General features: G+C 44.1%; 1 protein-coding gene across 1 annotated transcript; it reads left to right on the plus strand.

Annotated features, from left to right (window-relative positions):
* Positions 1 to 301: 301 nt before the first annotated feature.
* Positions 302 to 11,676, plus strand: PDZD9 (PDZ domain containing 9; the record flags this gene model as incomplete). The annotated part of the gene is made up of 3 exons (XM_008697221.2): positions 302 to 506; positions 5,461 to 5,650; positions 10,568 to 11,676. Coding segments are annotated over 3 exons (789 nt in total), but the record flags the coding sequence as incomplete, so codon positions are not given.
* Positions 11,677 to 11,721: the final 45 nt, after the last annotated feature.

An 11,721-nucleotide genomic window follows, 5' to 3' on the forward strand; every position in this document is an offset into this window, starting at 1 on the left:
AGCTGGAAGATCCATACGGGCAAGAAACTGTTATTTCCTAGAGCACTGCCTGCCTCAGAAAAGATTTATCAAGCCGAGAGATGATAACTGACATTAATTAAGCACTCAGCAGGTGCCAGGTGCTGGGCAAAGCCCTTTAACTGTCTCGTTTGTACTCCTAACAAGCCTCTGAGCTAGACACTTATTGTCCTCACTTTACTGACAGGGAAACTGAGGAATAGAAAGGTTACGAAACTGCCCTGGGAATCTGGCTTTGGGACCCCAGGGGTACTGCCATGCTGCTGTCTAGGTGATGGACTGAAAAAGTGTCTCCCTCTTTTTATTAGACAAACAAATCGGCTTCAATGTCAAGTCATCTGTACACAACTTGAGCAAAACTCAGCAGACCAAACTCACTGTGGGGAACCTGGGCCTAGGCCTAATCATCATCCAGAACGGGCCCTACCTCCAGATCACCCACCTCATCAGAAAGGGGGCTGCGGCCAGGGATGGAAAACTCAAGCCAGGTGACTGTGGTCTCCCCCTGCCTCCCTCCTGTCTGCCTTCGGGGAGACTCTGGTTAGCAGGTTTTAGTGTAACCATAATCATGATGATGACATCGTTTGAGAGCAGATTTCTGTGGGCCAGCCACTTGCTATCACTTTATCAACCCTCGCTGTTGTGCATTTTTATTCAATGAATTCTTACTGTAAGTCTCTAGGTAGGAGCCACTGTCATCCCCCTTTCACAGGGGACAAAACTGAGGCTCAGTGAGCTTGAGTTCCTTGCCCAGGTTTATCCTGTGGGATACAAATACAGGCACGGTATCACTCTAGAGTTTATGGCTGTCGGTGGATAAACCCTTCTTCTTTTGTAGGCAGTGTTAATCATCATTAATGTTTAGATGCATGATCTCATTTCACTCTCCTGACAATCCCTGGGCTAGATTCTGCATTAAGCCGCCTTTACAGATAGGGAATCAGATATTTAGTAACTTGCCCACCAGGGATTAGGGGCTTGAACCCTCTGTGTTAGACATCCAAGCCCCACGGCTTTCTCAACACCACCCTGCTTCTCCTGTCTTGGGGTGAATGGATTTTCCATCCAGTTCAAGATGTGTGTTCCAGTGTTTGCTCCGGTTCTAGGGCTGTGCTGGCGAGCCAGGGAGACACGATGGGCTGCAAGGGTGGTGAGAGGGAAGAGCCACCCGGTTCTAGCTGGGCCTGAATTCAGGCCCAGGCTCTGCCACCTCGTAGTTCTGTGACCTCGGGCAAAGTCCTCTAACCTTCCAGGTGTAGGTCACCTCATCTCTGATTTGGGATAATACCACCTTCGTCAGAGCCAGCGGGGATTTGGAGAGGTAATGTTTATGAAAGTGCTTTGAAAATGACAGTTCAATGGGAATACTGGCAATCATTTCTCTTAGGCTGTTCTTAGTTTCCAGACTTGTTTTTTGTTGTTGTTTTTAATAAAAAATGATTGTGGTACAGGAGCCCCAGTGGACTAAGCCACTGGTTTGTAAGTCTCGTTATCTATTAGAATCACCTGGGGAGGGGCGCCTGGGTGGCTCAGTCGTTAAGCGTCTGCCTTCGGCTCAGGGCGTGATCCGGGAGTCCTAGGATCGAGCCCCACGTCAGGCTCCTCTGCCGGGAGCCTGCTTCTTCCTCTCCCACTCCCCCTGCTTGTGTTCCCTCTCTCGCTGGCTGTCTCTCTCTCTGTCAAATAAATAAATAAAATCTTAAAAAAAAAAAAAAAGAAAAAAGAATCACCTGGGGAACTTATAAAACTGAGGTGCCTACGCCCTATCTCCCCAGAGGTTCTGATTCAATTTATCTGGGGCCGGTTATGGTTTCAAAGCTCCTTGGGTGATTGATTCCAAGTGCAGCTTGGTTTAGAAGCAGTGGGTTAAAGAAAAGATAAATGATGCCATTATGAACGTTTACTTCACCTTAAAATCCAAAACATCTTCTCCAAATGTCACTACTTGGTGCTGGGCCACAGAGTGCCAGAAAGAGAGCTCTGGACTTTCCAGACCAGAAGAAGTTCAGGACAGGTCGCATGAGCTTTTCTGCACGTTCTCCTTAGCTTATCTGGGGTCAGGTGACGGCTTGTTGATAACCAGAGCGCACAGTCACTGGAGTGCAACAGGAGTGCACTTTTATGCACGGGAAGCCGGACCTCATGGTGCGGCTCCAGTCAGTGGGTTCCTTGAGGTCAGAGGCGGTCTTGAGTTCATCTTTTAAATCCAGGATTTACCTACAGTGCTGGTGCATTTGTTATGTCTGTGCTTAATACATGAATATTTGTCACAGCCATTGTGCAAGGAGTTTCCACATCTAGGATCTCATTTAATCTCTGCACCACTCCTGGAAGGTGGGTAATGCAAGATAGAGGGTTGGGGAGGTGAAGGTACTGGATCAATACACCGAGCTAAGTGGGTGGACGGAGGGGTGCCTGGGTGGCTCAGTTGTTAAGCGTCTGCCTTGGGCTCAGGGCATGATCCCAGGGTCCTGGGATGGAGCCCTGCATCGGGCTCCCCGCTCAGTGGGAAGCCTGCTTCTCCCTCTCTCATTCCCCCTGCTTGTGTTCCCTCTCTTGCTGTCTCTGTCAAATAAATAAGTAAAATCTTAAAAAAAAAAAAGCGGTTGGATGGAGCTGGGACTTGAGCCCATGGCCCCCGAGAAAGCCCACACCTTTGACTGGAAATGGGATTTCAGTATCAGAGAGAGTCCAGAGTCCCAAACTCTTTACTTCCCTTCAGGGTCTTGGTTTCAGAGACCGGAATTCAGTGCTTTTGACAATGATTGAGAATTTCAAAGGTGACAGTCCCACAAGCCTGCTACTTCTTTGACCCCATTATCTCCCAGCCCCATTATTTCTTCTCCACGTGCTTTATATTTTTCTCTTCTGGTGTTTCAAAATAGGGTTTCATCTTGATTTCCTGGTTTAGTTTAGTGTTAGTTTATTCGAGCTAAATTTAAATTTCTTTTGACCAGTCTTTAAACAGACTCTGATATATAGAGTCTTAAGAAATTAGTATAGCTTTGAGGGGCGCCTGGGTGGCACAGCGGTTGAGCGTCTGCCTTCGGCTCAGGGCGTGATCCTGGCGTTATGGGATCGAGCCCCACATCAGGCTCCTCCGCTATGAGCCTGCTTCTTCCTCTCCCACTCCCCCTGCTTGTGTTCCCTCTCTCGCTGGCTGTCTCTATCTCTGTCAAATAAATAAATAAAATCTTAAAAAAAAAAAAGAAATTAGTATAGCTTTGAAGGCAAATACAAGTCACGTACTGGCCACATTCATTCACCAAGCATTTCCTGAATGCCTACTGTGTGCATGTATTCTGCTAGGCACAGGGGTATAAAGGTGAGCCAAATAGATGTGGTCTCTAACTACATGGAGCTTATGGAACTTACAGCCTCATCGGGAGAGATGGAGAAAAATAAACAAAATCTATTTTTCAGTAGTGACTTGGCCGCTGCAAAGTTGATTTAATATAGGTAATCGAGACAAAGTTTGTATAATAATGTGGTTCCTACAGCCCATTAAAACAGAAAAAAGATGTGTAATGAGGTTGGTATTCATAAATACCAGATTGGTATTTCTTTATGAAGGGCGATATTAATATCTATTGCCAGAGTAATCACATTCATACAACGACACGTTTGGTTTACAGCCAGGATGGTCAGGGAATTAAGCCGTTTATTTTCTGCCCTCTTGATAAAAAAAAAAAAAACCCTTTAACAACATAATTAAGCAGAATGCTAAGCCGTGGCTTTCAGCTATAAACGCTCCTTTTAACATTAGGCACAGAAGCACATCCAGTGAGGGGTTTTTGTGGTTGGGTTTTCGGGAGTTTTGTTTTGTTTTTTGTTTTTTTGCTGTTGTAATTAACCTCCATAGGATGAACAGCTGTTTCAGACTGCACACTCTGCAGGTAGCTGGGAAAAACTTGTTTCATTTTGAAGTTAGCTGCAGATACTAGGCTGGTTTTATACTCAGCTACTTTTTAAGACCAAAGTAGGTTTTCTCCACCCTTCTAAGTATTCATTTTGTTAACTACTTTGAAACTTAAGTTTCTGATAGCACTAGCACTATGGAAGTTTGTCCTTGGCATTCCCCAGAGGCTTCCTTTGAGATGAGCAGAATTCTCAACTCTAGAGTCGTGGGGTGTAGCAGCAGAGAAGGTACTTGGTCCGGACTCTTTTCTCCTTGGAAGCTAGGCTTCAGCTGTCTTGCAGTGAGGGTAATTGAGGAGCCCCTAGCTTCCCACGCACAGAGAGATGAACACACCCTTTGGGACTTCACTGGAGTTCCTTCATCCAGTGTTAGCTAAAAAGTCTCCATTAACCATTTGGCAGGCTGTTCTAGTAAGATCTGCTAAGCTTTCACCCAATGTGAGCCCTTAAAAAGTAATTTCTTTGTATTCCTTCTTCTCTTGCTGAGTGTCCTTGTAGCAGTCAGGATTCTTCACTGCAAGCAATAGAAAAGAGTTCTATTAAGACACTGAACTTAGGACACGGAGTCTGACAGAATTGCCAGAAAGGCTGGAAAACCAGGCTTGGAAAATGATGAGAGACAGAGGGCCATGTATAACTACCCCTGTAGCCCTGTGCTCCTATCACCCCACTGCGTCTCCTGCTCTGGGTTCAGTGACCCAGGTGGGCATGCCCCATGGCTGGATCTCGTTTACACATCCACATCGTACGTGCTGGCCGTAGGGAGGTGGGCATGAAAGAGTAATTGTTTTTTTTAACATCCACTCTGGGGGGCCAGGGGCTTGCAGTCAAGATGTGGTTTTCTTCCCACTTGCTGGGGGATCAGAAGCTCCATGGTTGACCATCGCGCTTCCCTCCCTGTCCAGCAATGCCCTAAAGTAGGCAACCTAGCTGTCAAATCCCTTTAACCAACATACTCTCTGTATAGACATTGTAAGCTTAATTAAATCGTGCTAAATGTCCAGTGTTTTTCATGCAGAATTATTTGCTCACTAATACTTTGCAAGGCAGAAAATTAAAATCAAAGTCTTGATGTTAATACCAGTGGAGGGCAATGGAAATTGCCAGGCAGGTACAAGAGAAACTAGGTCATTTATTCACTTAGTACAAGTAGTTTTTTTCTTTAATAGTAATAGCTATTCATTTTACTTGAAACAAACAAGTTTTTTAGAATTTTAAAGGATGGTTCAGATTATAAATGGTTTTTAGCTTCTGTCATACCAAGGACTAAAGAAATGCAGTAAAAACATGAAATAATATCTACCATTACACCACTATTAAGAAACATGCATTCTCCATTATGCAAAGGACACTCATGGCACTGAGATGACCACTTTTATGAAATAAAGGCTGAAGCCTGGTTTGGGTTCAAAATGAACCAACAATATGAACTCTTAAAATGAAACACCTCATACTAGAGCCGGAAGTGGTATGAGACCATTGACCCATTATCTAAATTTTACTGATAATTTTTTCCCTCTTCAGGTGATGTTCTGATTACTGTTGGCCATGCCAACGTGTTAGGATATACTCTTCGAGAATTTTTAAAACTTTTGCAACACATCACCATAGGATCAGTGCTACAAATCAAGATTTACCGAGATTTTATTGACATACCCAAAGAATGGCAAGAAATTTATGATTTAATCCCTGAGACCAAATTCCCAGTAACATGGTAAGTAGTTCATTTTAGGAAATCTTTTGTTATGCGAGTACGCTGGGGTCTGTGAAGCACTGGGTCTTGGTTTTAGGGGAGAACGATCAGTTGGACCAGGGTAGGAGGGATTGGTGAAACGACCACATTTAGTGGGTTCTAAATCCTTCTGGAAAAGTACAATCTACAGGACCTAATGGGAGGCAGGCTAATGAAGGTGAGAGCCTTGAACCTGGAGCTCTAAAAAAGAGAACCATCCAATGGGAGCTCTGCCTCCAAATCTACCTGCCAAGTGTCCCCTTGTCCAGTCAGCTTTAAACACGTGCTGTGAACCCCATTCCTTCATTTGTCACCCGCACATTCAACTTCCCTCTGGATCCCTCTTTTTTAGGCGTCTGCCATCTTCACAAATCCCACCTTGACTCTGCTGCCCTCTCCCTGCTCCCCAGCCACAGTCCTGTCCCTTTGACTCCAAACAGGTAGAAAGAGCTGTAGCAGATTTGGGCCATTTTCCCAGGAGATGATTTCCCAGATGCTCTGTACCCCACCTCAGTGTAGGCCTTGCTTTCTTCACCTGGATGAGAGGCCTCTTGGCAGGGCCACCCACAGCCCTCATGTTCCTGACTCCCGTGGACTCAAGTCTTCATTGTGCTTGGCTTTTGAGCCGCATTCGACGCTGTACAACTCCCACCCTCCACTCCTGTTGAAACATCATCTTCCCCAGGCTTCTGCCTTGGTGCTCCCCAGGGCTGAATCTTTGGCTTCCTTCTCTCAATCTCCTGGGCTATCTCTCACCGGTCCCTGTGTTTTCTATCACCCTCCAACTAGGAGTGACTTTCAAACTGTATGATCCTCAAGCTTGTACATTTCAATCCTTCATCTCCCACTTGGTGGCTCCATTTGGGTGTGTCACAAACCCCTCACACTCCTTATGCCAAAAAATAAAAAAAACAGCTCACTGCTGATCTCCCAGTGGCCCTGTCTTACTGGGGGAGCATTTGCCTAGTTGAACAAGTCAGAAATTTAGGGGTTGTGCTAGATTTCTCCATCTCCGCCCAAAATAATCATGAAGACTTGCCATTTTACCTTCCAGCTGTCTCACATTTGTCCACTTCTCTCTGGCCACTACTACCACCTGTTAGAGTCACGATTTGGTCTCTACCACCTACTGCTGTCCCCTGTTCATTCTCTACACAGAACAATCCTTATATGATGCAAATCTGATTTTGACATGTTCCTACTTAAAATCTTTTAAGAACTTCTGTCCTTGGGACAAATGCTCAAACCCTTAAACTGCTCTATGCTACCACATGTGGCTAGTGTCTGTATCCCACTGCAGCCTCACCTCACTACTGCTCTCCCCTTCCCTCTCTAGTCCACTTTGGCTTTCAAGCTTTTTTGCCTTTTTTCTCGTTGCCTCGGCCTTTGCACTTGCTCTTCTGTCTGCAACATGCTTAGGACCCTGTCATTATTCATCCTTGAAGGCTTACTGTGCAAACTTTTTCAAGAGGCCTTACAAAATTAGGAAGTGTTAAAACACTGTCTGGTCCACCCATCATATACTTTCAAAGCAACCTGTGTTATCTCCTTCACAGCATTTCTCCTAATATCAGTGAAATAATCTGTATCATCCATTGTTTACTCTGTTGCCCTGGGAGAATGCAAACTGAAGGCAAGGACTCTGTTCTTACGCTCACTCTACCACAGGACTTTCCTGTGGTTTCCTTTATTCAGAGTGAATGAAAATTAAAATGCAGCTTCCAAACCTCAGGCAAATCACTTAATCTCTGAGGGCTTGGTTATCTGTAACCCAGGTGTACCAAAGACTCTTCTGTGGGTTGGACGCGTGAGGAAGGTCTGCAGAGCCTGAGAACATGTAGAACATGAGATCTTTTTCCTTCAACAAGTTCAGTGCTCTGATGCAAGAGTGGTCCTTATTAATTCGACAGGATTTCTCAGCACCAGTTGCTACAGCTGTGTCTCTTTGGTTATTGGGATGGGCTCAAGGAAATCTGGCTGGGGACTTTACTAAGGACTAAAAGATGGCCCACATTGCACTGACATTACTTCAGATATTCCTACTTGTGGTCCAAGGGACTGATATGGCCAACAGATGTGCTTTGCTAGTCTCCCACAGTATTTTAAAAAGCCAGAATAGCAGTGAGCTGTAGAGAGAAAGGAAGATACGTGGGGCTTTTCCAGAGGCCAATACTCTTCTTTCTTGACCCCCGGGGGTTGTGGCTACCCAAGTGTTTATAATTTTTTTCATTAAACTGTTTGGGTTGTTTTGTTTTGCATTTTTCTGTATCTTTCTAACAATTTTTTTAAAATGAAAAAATATTTGAATTAGTTGCCCAATTTACACATCTAATATTTCATGGGAAGAGTCTGCATCTGTGGTTTCTCCTGAAAAATCAGAAGATGGGCTTGCATCCCCACATGGTGATGGGGGGACTAGAGCTGGGTAGAGCTGTCTGTCCCCTTAGATCAGGCACAGACGGGACAAGTTTTCCCCCCCAAAACCAAACCAATCATGATGTAGTTAAAAGTCATTCATGATAACATTGCTTACTATGTGGTGGACACTGCTTGACGAGCATTGTACCCCTTAATCCTCAGGCCAATGCTTTTTATTATCCTGATTACAGAGGGGAAAATGGAAGCCAAGAGAGGTGGGTGTAAACTTGCCAGAGGTCACAGGGCAAAGTGTGAGTAGGCCTGTCTCTAGAGCAGCAATGTTCAAAAAGAACTTGCTGAGGTGGTGTCTATATTCCTTATTTGTGCTGCCCCATCCACTATTAAGCACCTGAAACGTGAGGGACTGCCACTGAGGAATTTTAAATTTTATTCAAGATTCATCAGTTTAAAATTCAGCAGCCACACAGAGCTGGTGGACCCTGTACTGGGGAGTGCAGTTCTCAAGCCTGAGTTCTTAATCATTTGTTTATAGAGTGATTCTGTTTCTAAGCATTTTAATTGTTCAGAGTTTGTGATTCAGAATATTAAACTCTAAGGATGGCAGACTGACCATTCAAAAGCAAAAAAGAGAGAAACAGAACAGTACAACTCAGGTATGAGGCTAAAGCCCAGGGACTTAGGAACAGCAGGTACTTTCTGAATCCCTTCCTTAATTCCTTACTAAGGCACTTTAGTAATTTATGTGGAAAGGGGCAGGGAAGGAGCACAAAAGGAAAGAAAAGCCTTCTTACACAAGGAGCAAATGGCACTGTGTGCACACTGGAGAATATTCCACATAATACTCGGGGCAGGCCTAGTGGTATAAAAACTGTTTCCAACTCACTCTGACCTCTGCTGGCTTGTGGCTTTATAATCACACTTCAGTTGGTAAGAACCTGGCTCTCCTATCTGTTCTTTGTAGTTACCTAATACCGAGTTACAAAAGATATTCTTTGCAGTCTGGGGGAAAAAAAATAACGTGGATTTTTTTTTTTTTTTTTTTTTTTTTAATTCGTGAGCTGTTCAGGAAGTCCTGGGCAGGTCTGAAGGCAAACTGTTCTAATCCTGAGATCTTCTGCATCGCTTTGCATAGCACTAAATCAAGGATGAAGGAAAATCCACATTTTAATAAGACTTGGTTCTCAGTGAAAATGACTCAATTACTAATTGTTTGTTACCAGAAGAGAGAAACTTTAGGCAAACCTGTTGAAATTCTTGGGAGCAAACAGCAGTCAGAACTGCAGGAACATTAGTGATAATGCAAGCAAGTCTGAAAGGTTGGGGGTGGGGGGATGTTGGGGAAGAAAACAAATTCCTATTTCCCTGTAGCAGGACAGCTGTGCCAGAGGTCCCTAACCACAAAGACCAGGATGAGGGGGAGCAGGGAACAGCATTTGTTCAGGAGAGTTGTAGCAGATGCGGGAACCACAGGCTTTAGAAAAGCCGAAGAGGCCCACAGTTGTTAGCAGGCCAGTATTGCCCAAGTTTCAACAATCAAGAAAGCCAGTAGCTGGGGATATAAGGGTGATCGGGCTGGCCAGGCGGGTGTCCCCTTCCTCCCTCATCACTCACGTGCGTCCCTCCCAAAGCTGCGCGCTCGGTCGAAGAGGACGACTGTCCTTCGGTCAAGGGTGTATGAGTAGCTGCACTGTTCTGCTGGAACGTCCAAACAAGCTCTCAAGAAAGCCAATAGTTGGGGCAAGTTACAAAAAAATCTTTAAAAGCATTTGGCCAGAGGGGCGCCCAGGTGGCTCAGTCAGGTAAGCGACTGCCTTCGGCTCAGGTCGTGATCCCAGGGTGCTGGGACGGAGCCCCACCTCGGGCTCCCTACTTTGTGGGGAGCCTGCTTCTACCCCTGCCTGCCGCTCCCCCTGCTTGTGCTCTGTCAAATTAAAAAAAAAAAAAAAAAAAAAAATCACTTGGCCAGCAACAGAGAAGTAGAATACTGAATGAGACACATCTGGGTGTAGAAGGTATTGTATAAATCCATGTTTCTAAACCCAAGAGGCAAATGATGATGCTCAGGAGAAAAAAGAAGACTCAAAGATTTCCTCATGACTAGTGTGTTGAAGATCTTAGAGCCCCACTAGTTTCTGAATACACTGGAAATCAGTAATACCCTGTTATTGCTGACCCCATGTGACCTGTTAGAACAGAGCTCTGTGGAGATGGCCAGGGTGACCTGTCATTCTGGAGGGAAATTAACCTACACTTTAAGGCCTGCTAATATTCTGGTCAGTAGTCTGGCTTAAGTCAGTACAAAGCAACATGAAATAATTTAAGGCAGAATTTGATTTACACTTAGGAATGGAAAGAAATGTAAAGGTACTTTTAAAGAGACAAACGTCAACAACACAAAGTGCCAAAGCTAAATCATATCCTCTCTTTTACGAACCAAAGCGGCTTATAAGACATCTTCTTAGGGGACAATGAATGTTCAGACAATTAAAAACATTTCTTTCACTATTTTTTTCATTTCAGTCCAACAAAGAAATCAGAGCAAGGAAAAGACCCTTTGGCAAGCAGTGATGACAACGAAGATGTAGTTTCAGATAAAAAACTTAAGTATTATAAATATCCACGGTCCACTGAGCCTCAGTCTGCAACGAGACCAATGTCCATCTCTAGAGAGTGGCATGGATATAAAAAGAAGAACCGTACTATTAGTGTAGGAAAAGACATTAACTGTGACGTGATGATTCACAGAGATCACAAGAAAGAAGTGAGAGCCCCTTCTCCATACTGGACAATGGTGAAGCACGACAATGAAAGCTCCTCCTCCTCCACGGCCTCCTCGACCTCAGATGCATTTTGGCTGGAAGACTATGCCCAAGTTGAAAAGTGCAAGGGTCAACCTGTACCAAAAGTTGCTTAGGCAGCAGTTTGCAAAATGGTGATCAATAAGCATCTATCTTGAAAACACCCAAGTTTTGTGCATTGCTATGTACAAGTTTGCTATACTTACAGGAATATGTGCAGACTTAACCACCTTTCACAAGTACATTGTAATGCCTTCGGAGACCGTCTTCCATGTGATATCCAAACACTTCCCTGGGGCTGGACAGGCCTCACCACCTTATTCTCAAAATAGCAATCATTCACATCATTAACACACTCCCTTCTGAGAAGAACGTCCCTCATCTTTTACAAAATGCAGCTGAGGAACCCAGGATCAGAATGTATGAACATAGAGAGAATTTCACTTTTTAAGGTAAGTATCACATTTTTATTTAAATATTTAGTTTCTCTTGTTTTGCAAACTTCAGATGCCCTACTTAAAATAAATAAGAGATTTTTCTGGCTGGTTGTTCACGTAACAATCCCCCCCGCCCTTTTCAGCCCTAAGAAACAGACTAGAAACAGATGAGGGAGAGGGAGAAGATGAGGAAAAAGAAAAAACTCTGTCACACAGTGAAGATAAATCTGACATAAAATGCGGCAGTGGCAATACAGGATATGATCAGTAGGGAATTTATATTTTTCAGAAATAACTCTATTGCAAAAAAGACAGAAAGGGAGTTAAACCCAGACTATTTAATTATTCTGACCCAAAAGGACAGATTTTTTAATTGGTTTTATCTTTAAAAGCCATCAATAAGTAACTTAATTTTAGTAGTTTCTGATGCTTCTGGACT

This window comes from Ursus maritimus, unplaced genomic scaffold, assembly GCF_017311325.1.
Source record: "Ursus maritimus isolate PB19 unplaced genomic scaffold, ASM1731132v1 scaffold_2, whole genome shotgun sequence".
NCBI classification, from domain to species: Eukaryota; Metazoa; Chordata; class Mammalia; order Carnivora; family Ursidae; genus Ursus; species Ursus maritimus.